General features: G+C 42.1%; 1 protein-coding gene across 3 annotated transcripts in view; it reads right to left on the reverse strand.

Moving 5' to 3' along the window:
- Window positions 1-17415, reverse strand: part of DOCK8 (dedicator of cytokinesis 8) — a 97290-nt gene that overhangs the window by 8936 nt on the left and 70939 nt on the right. For all 3 annotated transcript variants that reach the window (XM_061475843.1, XM_061475844.1, XM_061475845.1), the window contains 7 exons: window positions 14970-15066; window positions 13592-13726; window positions 11638-11790; window positions 10432-10590; window positions 9560-9660; window positions 8924-9116; window positions 849-992 (listed from right to left, as the gene is read on the reverse strand). In XM_061475843.1, coding sequence (XP_061331827.1) covers window positions 849-992; window positions 8924-9116; window positions 9560-9660; window positions 10432-10590; window positions 11638-11790; window positions 13592-13726; window positions 14970-15066 — 982 coding nt within the window. The remainder of the gene's footprint in view (window positions 1-848; window positions 993-8923; window positions 9117-9559; window positions 9661-10431; window positions 10591-11637; window positions 11791-13591; window positions 13727-14969; window positions 15067-17415) is intronic.

A 17415-nucleotide genomic window follows, 5' to 3' on the forward strand; every position in this document is an offset into this window, starting at 1 on the left:
CCTCGTGACACTCCCCCTTTATATATTTATAGACACTTACAAGGTCACCCCTCAGTCTCCTCTCCTCCAAACTATAGAGACCCAGCTCCCTCAGTCTTTCCTCATAAGGGAGATGTTCCACTCCCTTAATCATCTTTGTTGCCCTGGACTCTCTCCAGCAGCTCCCTGTCCTTCTTGAACTGAGGGGCCCAGAACTGGACACAATACTCCAGATGCGGTCTCACCAGGGCAGAGTAGAGGGGAAGGAGGACCTCTCTCGACCTACTAACCACCGCCCTTCTAATACACCCCAGGATGCCATTGGCCTTCTTAGCCACAAGGGCACAGTGTTGGCTCATGGTCATCCTGTTGTCCACTAGGACCCCCAGGTCCCTCTCCCCTACACTGCTTTCTAACAGGTCGTTCCCCAACCTATACTGGAACCTGGGGTTGTTCCTGCCCAGATGCAGGACTCTACACTTTCCCTTGTTATATTTCATCAAGTTACTCCCTGCCCAACTCTCCAGCCTATCCAGGTCTCGCTGGATGGCAGCACAGCCTTCTGGCGTATCAGCCACTCCTCCCAGCTTAGTGTCATCAGCAAACTTGCTGATAGTACACTCAATTCCCTCATCTAAATCATTGATGAATATATTAAATAATACCGGTCCCAGTACTGACCCTTGATGGCTGAGCTGGGCTGGGTCAGGTCTAAAATGTGTCTCCGCCTCTTCTCTAGTTGTTTTCAGCAGGGCAGATGTGTGGAGCCTGGTTTAGCAGTAAGACTTTGTTTCTTCATGTGTTGGAAAATAAGCTATGGATCTGGCCTATATATCCCCACTCCACCTCCAGGTGATTCTGGCCCTTACCGTGCTGAAGAGCTCTGCTGCTTGTTCCAGCAGCCCTACCAGGCCACTTTCCGAGAAATACCTTCCAGAACATATACCATCTTCATCTGGAGATAAAACATCATCTGAAACAGCAGATTCCTCCAGCACATTGGGTGAAATGTTCTAAAATACATCAGAACAGAGGAATCAGAAACCTAGATCAATAATCTATCATAAAGACTGAGGCAGTTTTAACATATTTACGTGACAGGAAGAAGAATGAGATTATACAAGTGCACCCAGGGGTTACACAGTTAAATTCCATTTAGAAGCAAATAAAACACCATAAATCTCCCCAGATGGCAGATCAGGAGTTTCACTACAAGAATGCTAAACTTTCCTTCTCGCCTCAGGTTTAAAAGGCAGACTCCTGTAGGTCACAAACCGGCCCCCCTCTGGTGTCTGGGATTTCCACGGAGCTGCAATGAGCTCAGTCCCCCACGCCGCAGGGGTTACAACCAGTGTGTCCTTCCTGCTGTTGGGAGTCTGGGTGTGGGAAATTCCAGACTGCACCCCAGACCTCCTGACACCTGCTTGAAGTTGAACATCCAAATTGTTGATTTGACTTTTGAAGCGGAGAAGTAGGGCATAGACAATATTGCTGTAAAACCTGCAACAACTGAATGCTGCTTCTTGGTCAGCTTCTGTGGTATTACACCTTGATCCTGCACAATTTACTTGGTTTCTTGTTAAATTTACTGACCTTAACACGTGTTTAAATAAATCTAGTTAAAGTACACAGTGTCAGCCACTCTTCGAAATTCTAGACCTCGAAATAACCTGTGTGCAGTTCTTCAGGATCCCTCTGAATAAATGACACTGGGTAAAATCAACATTAAAAATTTTATAATGCATAGAAATACATGTAAATGAACAGTAAAATAGGTGTACCTACAGCATGGAACTAGCATATGTAACTTTCAACAGCAGCAGAAGTACTAAGCTTCGATTTGCTAGTAATTAAAAGGAGTTAAATTAGTGTCTTAGCGTCTCACTTCAGCAGAAATTACCAACGACAATCTGTCTGAGTGCAGGATAGATGCCAGCTGGCTAGCTAGCCGAGTCCTTAAAGACATCTTTATAAAGCGGCAAAGACACTGAGGGCTGTTACTATTGATCAGATTTCAGATAAAGAATTGGTACCACACATCACTAGCAACACAGGACTTCCCTCCTTGTGTTTTGTGGATGTCCTTATTTCTCCATGGGTGAAATTTACTCCAACCAGGCTACTGTCCCAGTGCCTAGTTTGCACATCACATCAGCTCCACTGGAAGGGTGAGTACAAAGCTCACTCAGGGCAGCATTCACAGGAGTTAAGAATATGTCTAAATTTCAGCCACAGGGAAAACTGCAGTGCATTTTAGCACACACATAGCACTTTTTACCTACCAGTCTCATTGAAGACAGTGACTTCAAACAGACTCAATCTCCCTCGCGCATACCTAGGGCAACTCATACAGCCCATGCTGCAGCTCATTTTCTGGTTTTCCCTTTCTGTGACAGTAGCCATGAAGAATAGTTTTTGCAGAATCAGAAGGGCATGTGGCCTTCCATTCTTTTTTTTTTTTTTTTTTTTTGGCAACAAAGAGACAGGTGTCCAGAAGAGTAATATATTTATGAAAGTAATCAAGAAAGGCACAGACACCAATTTCCTCTTCTTTGCCTTTCAATCTAAAATAAGTAATGTCATGTATGTATTTCCATGTTTTACAGTCCAAGCACTGTAGCAGGAGAAAGCCTTCATGACATGCCTCTGGAATTTCCATGATCTTTTGGAAAGTGGACATACCTCACCCACCTTTTACCTTGATCTGCCCTTCAAAGTGAAGAATTTTATATGCACCTTGTACACTATAGGCAATATGTAAGTTACCATGCGTATCATCAGCAATTACTTTGGACATCACAAGCCTGGATTTCATAGGATCATAGAATAGTTCGGGTTGGAAAGGATCTTAAGATCATCTAGTTCCAACCCCCTGCCATAGGCAGAGACACCTCACAGTGAACCATGTCACCCAAGCCTCTGTCCAGGAAAAGAAAGAAAAGAAACATTTGTGTAAAACCAAGGGAATTTACTGTGATCCCCAGCCCTTATCACTGTGTTAGATAGGGATAGGGTAGCCTGCCACCTAGATCCCCAGAACAGCACAGCTGATTTAGGCTACCGCTAAGCCCAGGCTAATTAACCTTCAGTATGGCAGTCACACACACCAAGTCGTTGTCTGTGGTAATATAAAGTGGCATTAAGGTCAGTCTATATGCAATTCATACTCTAAATCTGCCTTATCACATGCAAAGGCTATTTAGTGTAAACACAAATTAAGCTCAAAGGGAATTTCACTGAAAGTGATCCTGTTCTGATTTTAAGGGATAGTTTTGATTTCACAGCACAGAGGGACACATACACATTTTAGTCTGGAACAGTAAAAGGAAAAGTTTTACTCCACTGACCATCATACAGAGTAAGCTGCAGAAGACCTAGGTCAAGTGATTTAATCTTTTGCTGCCTCATTTTACTAATCTGTGGAAAGCAGATAACACTTTTTCTCATCCAAATTAGTATTTTAAAATACACATTATTATAACCCTCAATTCCACAATTAAATGTATAGCACCAGTATTAGCTGATTTAATATCTGACCTAAATGAAGAAATGGACACAGAAGGAGTCAGTTGAGTGAGACCTGGAACGCCAGGTAAAGCTGAGAATAATGTTTCTCTTTTGTAACAGCTTAATCTGAACAAGATTTTCACAGGTGCTACAGAACACAAACCTGTTGTGGCAGCTCTTCTCTGGGAAGGCTTTGTAAGAAATGCAAGGTGTTATTATAGTTAATTATTGTTATTGAGCAAACTGAAATTCAAAATTATGCTGTCAGAGAAGGAGTTGTGTAATTGCATTTCTGGTCATTAAGCTATTTATTACCTTTCTACTGTGGAGCAACTGTTTCTTTGGCAAACATGCATTCACGCAAGTATTTTGATGCGAGGAAAATACTTACTGCTTTTAAAATTGTAAGTTTTTGCTTGCTTCATGCCTTGTAGGATAGTTCTTTAAAATAACTGAAAACATACCCATTCAATCTGGAGCAATGTAAAGAGGAATTGCATTAGGGTCAAAAGTGCAACATTACAACCATTCAAGGCAATCTGGGAGCAGGATGACATTGAGAAGGGAATGCAGATTTCACCCATAATGATGGTAGTGTTTAAGAAGTAAGGAGAAAAGAAGAACATAGAAGTAATGAACAGAAGTTACAAGTTAGGAACAATACAAAACTAATAAGGGATGCAAAATGGCAGAAGTATAAATCCATGGCCAGAAAGCTGTAAAAAGAGTATATATAGCTATTTAAGAGTAAAGGAATTTAAGAATAACACTAGTTCATTGTTTGATTGCTAAGGTGGAACTGCAAATACTAAATCCCAGCATACAAAATTTAATGCAAAATGCCAACCAGTTAAATCATGTTCACATTTACTGTTCTGAAGGGGAAAATAAAAACCTCCCGGTGGTATTGTTATTTACAATTTTGAAGGAAAAAAAAACCCAGGTGGTACAGTTATATCAAGGGATGATGAATGTACCAGCTATTAGTGTTAGCCATTTCAAAATCACCTGAACCATAAAATGTGCTCTCAAGATCTTAAAAGAGCTAAGCAAAAGCGTATCCAGGGCAGCCAATACTGAGTTGCCATATGTTTTATAAAACTGGGGAAGTCCCAGAGGAGGAAATAATGCTTTGGGGACCAGAATTTTTTAAGTTAACAAGATGATGGTTAGAACGGTGGTGCCATAGTTAGGGGTTTGGGTATCTAGAACATGGGACTCAGTTTAGGGCGCCAGGTCTACTGGGGGCTGGTGAAGCTGGTCTGACAATGAAGGGGAAGAGTGATTTTGGTAGGAGGCTTGCCAGACTGGTCAAGGATGCTTTAAACTAGATGTGTTAGGGGAGAGGGGCATCATTCCATTCCAACACTTCCAGCCAGTTGCCAGAACCTATAATAAATGCTTGGAGCGATGTAGAGATATCCCAGCCGCTCCAGCCAGTGAGCCGGCTTCAGTTGGAGCTCGGCTCAGATGCCTCTATACAAATGCCCGTAGCATGGGGAACAAACAAGAGGAATTAGAGATGTGTGCACGTCTACAGGGGTATGATACAATAGGCATCACAGAAACATGGTGGGATGGCTCCTATGACTGGGGTGTTCGAATGGAAGGTTACAGGCTCTTTAGAAAAGACAGGCCTGGCAGGTGGGAAGGAGGAGTTCCCCTTTATGTTAGGGATAGGCTGGAGAGTATGGAACTCTGTCTGGGGACAGGTGAGCAGTCCACAGAGAGTTTGTGGGTCAGGGTTAAAGGGAGAACAGCGATGGGAGACATTACTGTGGGGATCTGTTACAGACCACCTGATCAAGAGGACTCTCTGGATGAAGCACTCTATAGACAGATAGGAATAGCCTCATGCTCATGGGCCCTTGTCCTCATGGGGGACTTCAGCCACCCTGATATCTCTTGGAGGGATGGTACAGCCCAGCACAAGCAATCCAGGAGGTTCCTTGACTGTGTGGAAGACAACTTCCTTCTGCAAGTAATAGAGGAGTAGACAAGGAGAGGTGCCATGCTTGACCTCGTGCTCACCAACAGGGAAGGGCTCGTTGGAAATGTGACTCTCCAGGGCAGCCTTGGTTGTAGCAATCACGAGATGGTCGAATTTGAGATCCTCAGGACAGTGAGAAGAGCGTGCAGCAAGCTCACTGCCCTGGGCTTCAAGAGAGCAGACTTTGGCCTCTTCAGGAACATGCTCAGTAAGATTTCATGGGATATAGCCCTAGAGGGCAGGGGGGCCCAAGACTGTTGGTTGATATTCAAGGATCACCTGCAACAAGCTCAGGAGTGTTGCATCCCAACCAGAAGGAAGTGCAGCAGGAGGGCCAGGAGACCTCCTTGGATGGATAAGGAGCTCCTGAGGAAACTTAGAGAGAAAAAAGAAGGTTATAAAAGGTGGAAGCAAGGACAAGCGGCCTGGGAAGAATACAGGGATGTTGTCTGGGAAGCTAGGGACCAGGTTAGGAAAGCTAAGGCCCAGTTAGAATTAAACTTGGCTACAGATGAGAAAGATAACAGGAAGGGATTCTATGGTTACATTGCAAATAAAAGACAGACTAGGGAGAACGTGGGCCCTCTCCAGAAGCTCTCAGGAGAACTGGCTACACAGGATTTGGAGAAGGCTGAGGTTCTTATTGACTTCTTTACTTCAGTCTTCACTGGCAAATGCTCTGACCACACCACCCAAGTCTTGGAAGGGGACGCAGGGACTGTGAGAATGAAGACCTTGGGCCCACTGTAGGAGAGGATCTGGTTCGAGACCATCTTAAGAACCTGAACGTGCACAAGTCCATGGGACCTGATGAAACCCATTCGCGGGTCCTGAAGTAGCTGGAGAATGAAGTTGCTAAGCTACTGTGCATCATACCTGAAAAATCATGGCAGTCAGGTGAAGTTCCCAATGACTGGAAAAAGGGAAACATAACCCCCATGTTCAAGAAGGGGAAAATGGATGACCCAGGGAACTACAGACCAGTCAGTCTCACCTCTGTGCCGGGCAAAATCTTGGAGCAGATTCTCCTGAAACGCATGCTAAGGCACATGAAAAACAACAAGGTGCTTGGTGACAGCCAGCATGGCTTCACTAAGGGGAAATCCTGCCTGACCAAGTTGGTGGCCTTCTATGATGGGGCTACAGAACTGATGGACAGGGGTAGAGCAGTTGATGTCATCTACCTGGACTTGTGCAAAGCGTTTGACACTGTCCCACATGACATCCTTGTCTCTGAATTGGAGAGACATCAATTTGATGGATGGACCACTTGGTGGATAAAGAACTGGCTGGATGGCCACACACAAAGAGTTGTGGTCAATGGCTCAATGTCCAGCTGGAGACCAGTAACAAGTGGTGTCCCTCAGGGATCGGTGTTGGGACCGGTCTTGTTTAACATTTTTGTTGGTGACATGGACAGTGGGATTGAGTGCGCTCTCAGCAAGTTTGCTGATGACACCAAGCTGTGTGGTTTGGTTGATACACTGGAGGGAAGGAATGCCATCCAGAGGGACCTTGACACTCTTGTGAGGTGGGCTGATGCCAACCTCATGAAGTTTAACCATGCCAAGTGCAAGGTTCTACACCTGGGTCGGAGCAATCCCAGGCACAGCTACAGGTTGGGCAGAGAAGAGATTCAGAGCAGCCCTGTGGAGAAGGACTTGGGGGTCAATGAGAAAATGAACATGAGCCAGCTGCAGTGTGCATTTGCAGCCCAGAAAGCCAACCGTATCCTGGGCTGCATCAAAAGGAGCGTGACCAGCAGGTCGAAGGAGGTGATCCTGCCCCTCTACTCTCCTCTCGTGAGACCTCACTTGGAGTATTGTGTGCAGTTCTGGTGTCCTCAGCATAAAAGGGACATGGAACAGTTGGAACAAGTCCAGAGGAGGGCCACGAGGATGCTCAGGGGACTGGAGCACCTCCTGTATGAAGACAGGCTGAGAAAGCTGGGGCTGTTCAGCCTGGAGAAGAGAAGGCTGCGTGGAGACCTCATAGCAGCCTTCCAGTATCTGAAGGGGGGCTACAGGGATGCTGGGGAGGGACTCTTCATTAGGGATTGTAGTGATAGGACAAGGGGTAACGGGTTAAAACTTAAACAGGGGAAGTTTAGATTGGATGTAAGGAGGAAATTTTTTCCTGTTAGGGTGGTGAGGCACTGGAATGGGTTGCCCAAGGAAGCTGTGAATGCTCCATCCCTGGCAGTGTTCAAGGCTGGGTTGGGCAGAGCCTTGGGTGACATGGTCTAGTGTGAGACAGCCCGCCCATGGCAGGGGGGTTGGAACTAGACGATTTTAAGGTCCTTTCCAACCCTAAGTATTCTATGATTCTATGAGCAGATAGTGGTAGATTTATCAGACTGCATCCAGGACAATCCAGAAACACTGATACAAAATTTTACTAAAGAAAAAGATTAAAAGTATCATTATTAACCTGAATCAACACCAGATTATAGAAACTCAATACTTTCAAAAAGTTTAAAATTTCATAAAGAAAATGTGCCCAAACATTATCTACGCAACATCTGAGTTGATTCTGCAAGACATTTCCACTAATTATTTGGAATGATTCATAATCATTGCAGCAAACACTCCGTATGGCCTTCGCTGTCCCAGAGAATAATGAGGAATCATCAACACACAGGAATATTTTAAGGGTTCAGCCATTTCTATTTTTAATAATGTGTGGAAAAAAGTAAAATCATGAAATTTGCAGTTGAGGTTAGTTCAGGTAGGGGTAACCAAAACTGCATAATCTGATAAACTACATCCAAATATCTGCATTTTGAATTGTCTGACAATACTTAGAAAGAGTTTAGCTTTCATCTACGTGATGTAGAAGAGAGGGGTGAAAAAAAAAAACACACAAGAAAACTCTCTGTAAATGATCATTGTATTACTGAGTAAAGAGTTCAGCAATGCCAAAAGAACCAGCAAAGTCTTTGGAATGATAAACTGAAAGATACTTGCCAGACTGAAAGAACTTAGGGGACATTTCTAGTTGACTTTGATGTGACTGCACATAGCCTATGGTGATTGTGTCATTCATCAATCAAGAGGGTGTTGGTTAGTAATTGAATGACAGTCAAAAGATCGGAGAACATGCCTAAAAGAACTGAGTAGCTCCAATTACCTAGATTATGAGAAAGAAGCTTGAGAGATGCCATCTGTTGCAGCTGATAAGTAACAGACCTAGGAAAAAGCATGGGTTCCACTTCGCAAAGAAGAGATTATAGTAGCCAACTGCTGGAAATAGGAAACAGACGGATACTAAAGTACCAGTTTTCAGTATGCATAAATAATTGGAAAAATGTACCAAGTGGTAATGAATACTTTGCAACTTTTCCTCTCCATACATGTGCTTCTACTCTGTTTAACACAAGAAGGAATACACACAGCAGAACAGGCCATCTCAGCCTTATGCTGTCATAGCTTGGGAGCCTTTTCTTACCTGAAAGTTGACACTGCCCACTGGGAGATAGCTTCTATCTTCAAGCATGCTGAGGTACTCTGCTACCAGTGCTGCAGCATGGACCAGACACATGGCTGCTTCTGTGTAGCACTTCCTCTTGGTGTGTTTCTCTGCCATGTTCTGCAGCCAAGTGAGCCTCAAGTCAGGTGATGTCTGGTACCCCTTGGCAATCCTAACAACATGGGGCAGAAAGGAGGTGTGAACGATCACTTCTTCTCTATGCAAAGAACCTTTATAATTCTTGACCTGGGTTGAATAGAAGGAGACATCTCTGTCTTTATTCTGTATGATTCACTAAACAAAGGGCAAAAGAAACGGTTATGCAGTGGTAGGCAGGCCACACAGGGGCCTATGATGAGAGTAAAACTGCTGAACCGAAGACTGTTCAGTGTTCACCAGTCCCTGAGTTCCATTCTTGCCCAAGTCTATGCCCACCTCCCAATAGCTCCACTGCAATAGTATCATTCCTCCAGTCTGGGCACCCTGTGACAGACCAGCTGCACTAAAGTGGGAATATACACAAACAGAACAGCTAGAGGGTTTGTACACAGCCTGTTCGTAAAATGCACAGTTCTTGTGCTCACCTCACTGCAACGCATTTCTAAATGGATTCACCTGTACATGAGATCCATGAGCATCTCCGGATCTTCCTGGAATTCCTTCATTTTCACTGTATCTGACAGGATGCTGTTCAGATTACACAGCAGCTCCTCTACCTGCAGTAAAACAAAGAATAACACGCATTTCTCAGGTGTTTCCTTTTTCCCTTCTAGAAAAATAACAGCATCTGACCAAATGATGTAACTTTTAGTCCCTCTTACCCAAGAAAATGTCAGGATGCTGAGCTAGTACAAGATAAGTTTTTCCAACTTTATTCAATGCAAATATAGCAGATCTTATATTTTGCTTCATCAAAATGAGCTGGAATTCTTTCATCTGTTTATATTTGAATGAAAAAAAAATCAAAGCTATGTGCTAATGGAGTCCAGCTTTAGTCGATCTGTGATATGATAACAAAGCAGATGTTTTTACAAATCTTCAGCTCAAGCTGAGTTACAGTAAGAATTTTAGCAAAGCTTCTGACAGTTGTCTGAAATATTTTTCATTACTGCTGCTGCCACCACCTTATGAATGGACAAAGGGAAAGAAGTTTCCATGAAGCTATTTGTCTTCAAACACAAATCAAATTCTCCCTTGGGAAACTCTTAGAGGCTACAGTTCCTGCTGGGATTTATAAGACAGTTGTACACAAAACTAAGAGACGATTCTCCTGTAATGTGATTTCAATAGAACTCTTGGGAGTTTATTTTATGGAATTATGCCCTCCACTTCTTCCCTGCTTAATGTTGTGTTAGAAATAAACTCATGCAATAACCCCTGCATCCTTATTTTCATTGCTTTGGAAAACCAAGATCTAGGACTTGCTCCAAGCATATTCTTATGTGAAAGCTCCTGATAAAAGCCACAGACGTCATAGAAGATTTGACCTGAATGGGAAATGGAGTTGCCTGCATATCTGCATCTTCCTCTGCATAGGCTAGGATGGTTCGTAAGGACCGACGAAGGAATTCCTCATTAAAGTCGGGTGATTTTCCAACCAGAGAGGCTAGTGACATGGTCATCTGCATCTTCACTCTTGCAAAATTCTTTTACAAGAAAAGACAAAAACATGAAAGAATGATGGCTGCGCCATACATATCAGTTCATATATCTCTGCTACTGTATAAATCATATCCACTTTCTCTTGCCCACACCAAGCATGTTAAAGTCACCGTTCACACAAGCAGTCTCTGGTACATCAAAGCCTTTCCTGTTTTACCTGATTAAGGCAAAGTTCCCTAATTCTGACATGTCTGTATTTTGGGGAAAGAATGTTTCCTGGAATACATATTCTCACTTGAAACAAGGGGAAATCAGAAGCTTCTCTTTCCCCCACTGCACTGGCCAGTGGGGGTGCAGATCAGGTCACCCACAGAGAAGAAGGAGAAGAACATTCTGGAAACAATTCTGGGAGGCAAAAGGCCTCTGAAGGCTTCACCTGGTGATGCACTATGCCTTGCTGATCACGGTGTCTCAGAGGCATATTTTCCTTCTGCAAGGCCAGCACTTTTTACATATTCATGGCTTTTAAAGTAAAAACTGGGGAAGAAAATGCTCTGCAAGATAGGATGCTATCCACAATGCTAATGCATGTCCTTTCATGTTAGGACATTGTGAACCTACTTGCCTAATATACATAGTTTGCTCCGTATGTACGGCAAGGATCAGAACCTAGCCCAAGGCCAGCAAAGAATTCCCATTAAGGCAGCATACAGTAGTTGTACTGAGGTTGTAATTGCACTGGAATAGAACTAGTCTAAGTTTAAGCGACACAGGAGTAAGAAAAAAAAAGTGATAAAATGAAGGGTATTGCTCATGCGTCGTATAGCCCTTTTATCAGAGCCTAATGCTGTCCCATTTAAAGATGCATTTACAGATGTTGCAGAACACATTTTCCTAAACAAAATAATAAACACCAATTGAAACTACCTTCCACTTACAACTCTAGCACTTCTTCTGGATCAAATGTGCAAAACGGCATAACGCATGACTATTCATCTGCAGATGTGTTCCATTTGCTATCACAACTTCAGGTTCTGTTTCAACTGATGACAAAAAAAGGTGGAACAAAAAAATACTGCTCAAAATCTTACATTGGTAGAGCTGAAGCTGTATCTCATGAGGAGATAAAGGGTGGCACAGGCTTGAGTCCGTGTGCTATCTATGCTGCTACTGCAGTGATGGAGAACTCTTTGACACAGGTCAGCACACTGCTCAACCTCCTCTTCAAACAGGAAATCTCCAAACTGAGACAGAAAAGAAAACATTCATTACTCTTATTTCTGGCCATTGCAGATTCATTGGCTTAGTGCACAAAAATCATAGGATTCAGACAAAGACTAAATTTTACAAAACCTACATTGTATTTTATTCTATTCTATTTTATTCTATTTTATTTTATACTTCTGATTCCTGTGATGCTATAGGTTCCATTTTCAAGCTTTTCTACAGAGAAGAAGAGTTTGAAAATAGTGTTTGTGTTTTGAAAAAGAGTAGCAGAAAGACAAAATATTTCTCAGAGTCCCATTCTCCAGGAACTTTTAAAAACATCAAATGTTGCAAAGTTGTTATTTTCAGAATACATAATGGTTGATGACACATGCAAATACTTCCTTAAGCATAAGGAGCAATTACTAGCTTTTTGCATCAACATCTTCCCTTCCCCAGCCCTCCAGAGTGTTCTTCCTCCTACTGTGTGTCACAAAACTTCCATTGCCCAGCTTTCATGCCAGACTCTCCTTTGCAGTGTCTCCATAATGCACCAAGCAGACAATAAACCCAGGGGGCTGGATGTCTGTCCTAAGAAACTCTCACTGTAGGCAGCACAGACACACCAGTACCATATTATACGTACATACACAGGATTGCTAGAGGTGTGTGAACAGAACACAAGATATTATTCCTGATTTGCAGGCCCATTTCCCAGTTCTCCACCTTTCTTCACTCCATTATCTCACTGTTTTATGTCTAATTTAAATTACACACCTGTTGGCCCAGGGTTCTATCATTTTTATTTGTAAAGTAACATCTATATACCTTCAGTGTAATAATAACTGGAATGATTGCTTCATAAAATACAGAAATGTGTCAGCTTAACTAGAAGATCTATTTCAATAACAATTGCTTCACAAAATTCCTTACTGGAACTGGAAGTTAGCTTTCAAAGATAAAGTACAACAAAAACATAATTATGAGTTTCATAACTACTGAGATATCTACCCTATAATTAGACTTTGTCAGCCAATCTGCATTTAATAGCAGACAGGCATTAATTGGACGGGAGTGTCCTGTTTGTTATTTGCATTTTATAAGAGTTTAGAGGTGAAAAACATTTAATGGATTTTTCCTTTTTGGAACTGCTTTTCTTTGTAGGAGAATGAATCTCAAACAGATTTAGAGTCCTCATGAAGCACCTAATCCAGTATGCTCCATATTACAGAATTTTGGGTCAAATTCTGTCCTCTTTTTTCTTAATTTGTGATGAAGGAATGAGAGAGATTAGGATTTGGTTTAGTTTTCAAGCAGAATGAAGATGAAATGTGCCAACGTCTTAAAATCTACTTAGAATTTTGGAACTTATTTTAGAAGTAGAAACCTAATGATCCCCCAATCTCTTGATGAGTTAGCCTTGATTACTCTGCTGCCCAGCTGATTGGAAACTAGTCCTAATGATATAATTTAGATTTGAATTTATGGAATCTGTGCAATCCCTGGAATTAGGATGCCTAATTAAAATAAAAATGTATTTGAAATATAATGGGTGGATTTTTTTTTTTACCTTTTCATTAGTAAATCTTCTATATTTAAGAGTAGACTGCTAAACTCACAAGATTATTCAGATTCAGTTATTTCATCTTGTGTGATCAATAAAATAATCTTACAAAAGCTGTAGAAGTCCCTTAACATCCCTACAGATAGGAAGTGTATTCATAGATACAAAATATGCCAAAGGAAGAGTGGTAAGTAAATGTACACAGCTCTGTTCTAGAAATGCTGCTCTAATAACTTGATTGGAAGCATGAAAACAGAAGTATTTCAACAGCATACCTTAGCAATGAGCGCTCGGAGTGTAGCAAAGCAATGAGTCAGGTAAGTGGTGCTCTGATCGCAGCCCAGAGAATTTACCAGGACCTTCAAAACTCCTCCTAAAAGATTGTCTCTGCATTCTGCTGCAAAGCTTGCCTACATGTGAGAAAAACAAAAATTGCATGAGGTAATTCAACAATGAACTGGCATATAGGAACTGAAGTTCTGCTGTCTTGTCTGTGAGATATATCTGGGAGTTTAGAGATTGCAGGTTTTTTATTTGTTAGCAACTGCTTCAGAGGAATCCAAAACACTTTTGTAGTGATCAGGAAGACATAGGGAAAAATGTCCAAAACATTTCCCAACATCCACAGACCCTCCAATGCATTTTTAAGCTCAGCCAGCTTCTGCAGTAACTCTTGAAGCTCTGTCCACCTTCTGGCTAACCTTTCACGTACCCTGGGTGAGGAAGTGATCCCATGGTGGGCAAGCACCATTCTTTCCCTTGCCTCCTCATGCTCTGATTTTCTGGCATATAGACTAAATCAGCATACTGGTATGCTCTGTTCAAACCCACAACTCAAACCATGGGGAGACTAGGTGCTATGAATGATGTCATGCAAAGATCATGCCCAGTACTACAAAAGTCCAGTAGCTAAATGCTCTCCTACTAATAGGTTTTCAGGAGCAAACTTTTCTCCTCACCATCTGTGAATATACACAGTGGAAATTGAGAGTTTCTCCCCTAAACCAGAAGACCATGTCTAAGCAGAGTCAACTGTCATAGCTCCACTGTTGTCAAAGGACCTGTGAAATTTTACTGCATCTGACTCCTAGAAGTCAGTTCTTACATCTTACATTGTTCATCTTACATCTTACATTCTCATCTTACATTGCTCTATGTAGGTAAAAGATACTTTACTGCATTGAGCACCCTGTGGGAGTCAAGGTTAAATCCTTTTGTCTCACAGATCCATACATACAAGTACGATCACAGGCCACACAGCAGTCCAGTTCCAAAATACTAACACCTTCAGATACATTCCTAGCATAAATGAAGGTTTTTCTTAGCTCCTCCTCCCCAAAGTTCAGGATCAAGTAATATGTTGAAATGGCCTTTAACATCTACCGAAGACACGGTGGTGGATTTCCCTTTTATTCATAGTAGCACAATGCCCTGCAGTAGAAGGGGCTTGTGGCAACAGTGTAACACAGACAGCAATTTTGTCTTTGTATTCATTCAATATTATTTTTCCTCTTCAAGACTATACAAGTTTACAAAAAAATCTTTAATTAAAACATTTTGCACTGCATAGAAACAAAAGGAGAAATACATCCTGCTTCCACTGGTTTCGGAGGGAGCACGTATTAGTTATAAGCCAGCTCTGCTGTTTCCCACCTGGATGATGTTCTCTTGCATATCAAGAATGATCAGGTTAGCTTCAGTTGCCAGGTTTCCACTGATCAGAGCTTCTTGATCTAGCTCAGCTTTTGTCCTGCAAAAAAGGAGTTCTAATTAAAGCACGCAGAGAGATAGATGGCCTGCTATTTAAAGAAAGCCAAAATACAGACTATACCATTCTGAGCAATTGCATAAGAGCAAACAGTGAAAACCATGTACAGAGGTGTTTCTTAAGAACTACGGAGTCAAAGAGGAGAGCTGATACCATAGAACAGAAGTCCCAAAGGGGACACTTGAAACTTAGGCCTCTGAATAGTTCAAATAGATGCTCTGCTTCCTTAATAGTAATCTGTGTGATGGCTACTCTGCCTTCACTATCACATTCAATTGTTCAATAAGATATGCAGTAATTTCTGAATGCATTGCCTATGTGAGGACACTAAAACCCCAAATGGAGTAGAAAGTAACTGATCTAACAATTCCAGAAAAAAAAGTAAAAATAACAGGCTTGGGAAAAGGGGAAATTTCTTCAACGCCATAGTAGCAGTGTTTCATGTAGGCAATCAAAATGTCAGTTCTTGAAACTGTTGACAACATATGACAAGAAGTCCAACATCTGCAGGGTCAATACAGCAGTGCCCCAGGCTCAGGCTCATTGAAGAGATGACTGATCCACTTATAAAAGACAAAATGTGGTGGTAAAGGCAATGCATAATACCCTCTTGGCATAGACTTAAGGACAAAGACTGGAACACAGCTCCTCTACAAGCTGAATGCTCTAAGAATAGGTACAACTCCTAACAAAAGTGTATTTTCAGAGATCCCTTGTATGGTAGAAACACAAAGAGGAATCTCTGTTCTTTTTCCCAAACTGCTCAGAAAAGGGCTGTGGCATGGTCAGAAGCTGCTCTCTAGAACTTGAGATTAGAGCTGCTCTGATTTGGACCAAAGTTCCCAAGATGCATCTCTGTGCCTGGAGCGACACCCTTACAATCAGTGACTCCAAAATCTGTTGTTCAGATTACCTGATTATGTTCAGTTACCTTTTCTGCTGAGTGGAGTCTTACCCAAAAAGAAATCCAGAAGTAAAAACCATCTTTTGGGAAGAAACACTTCTAAGGAGAGCTAAGAAAGGAAGCTGGGGCAGTCAAATGGTTATTAATTACACTGACTCAAAGTAATGAAGAACAGAAGGGCTTGCCAAAATGCTTGTGCTATAATCAAGCCAGGGATCACTAAACATGAGTAGGAACTGAACAAATTAAGCAAACAGTGCAGCCGCTTGAACCATTTCCAGCAACCGCACATTTAACATGTTGACTGGATCCTCTCTGACACCACATGTAGCTTGTAACTGCAGCTACAATCCCAAAGCATGCCAGACTCAAGGAGAAGCAGGATGAGTGAGACTGAGTAGCAACCTGTGCAAACCTGCTGTGCCACGTACTATGTGCAAACATCTGACTTATGGGACCTACACATTAAAGGCTTCCAAAAAGGAGGGAAGAAAAGAACTTGCATACCACAGTGATGAATGCTGGGTAAAACAGAAAGGCCTGAACAGCATGCAGAGTCATACTTATGTAACCAGAAGTTTTATTTTAAGTGGTTTAACTGATCTACTGTAAAGAGATATTTGAGCTGCTACTTGGAGACTGTTTTATTCCAATTTTAATGAAACAGGTTGGGTAAAAGCAAGCTGCTTTCAGGGAAAAGTAGGAATAAACACACAGAATATGCACCTCTTCCAATATAGTGCAGAAAGTGGAAGGATTCTTTCTTTCAAGTTTGGATAAATTCCAAATTAACAATCTTGTGTTCAAAAATGTATGTAATGATTATGAATGAGTGCTAGTCTACAACAACACAGTTGCTGCACAGCACAAACGAGCGAACTCAGTTCAAATTCACGTATGTTGAATGATAACATGAGCTCACAGCAGCTGGACTGGGGAGAGGCCAGTGTCTCTATATGTGACGCACAGTGGCCTGTTTAGATAGCCAAAATTCAAGCAAGTGTCCATGAATAAATGACACATCTCCTTTAGGGGAAAGCAACAAGTTCCATGTTTATAGAAACCTAGCACATACCATATGGAAATGCTGTTAGTAACACAAACTATTTGCCAAAATACAGTTTTCCATAAATCTAGTAACTGACCTGTCTACTGCCATATAGTGCTGACAAGGTGAAATGTACTTCACAGACACAGAATCACAGAATGGTTAGGGCTGGAAAAGACCTTAAGATCATCTAGTTCCATTTAGTCCTGCCATAGGCAGGGACATCTCGCATTAGACCATGTCACCCAAAACCCCATCCAATCTGGCCTTGAACACTGCCAGGGATGGAGCATTTACAACTTCTTTGGGCAACCTACTCCACTGCCTCACCACCCTCACAGTAAAGAATTTCTTCCTTATATCTAACCTGTACTTTGCC

Source organism: Pezoporus flaviventris, unplaced genomic scaffold, assembly GCF_033815535.1.
Source record: "Pezoporus flaviventris isolate CSIRO_AGI_PZ_B2104156 unplaced genomic scaffold, CSIRO_AGI_Pfla_v1 ptg000090l, whole genome shotgun sequence".
Lineage (NCBI taxonomy): Eukaryota > Metazoa > Chordata > Aves > Psittaciformes > Psittacidae > Pezoporus > Pezoporus flaviventris.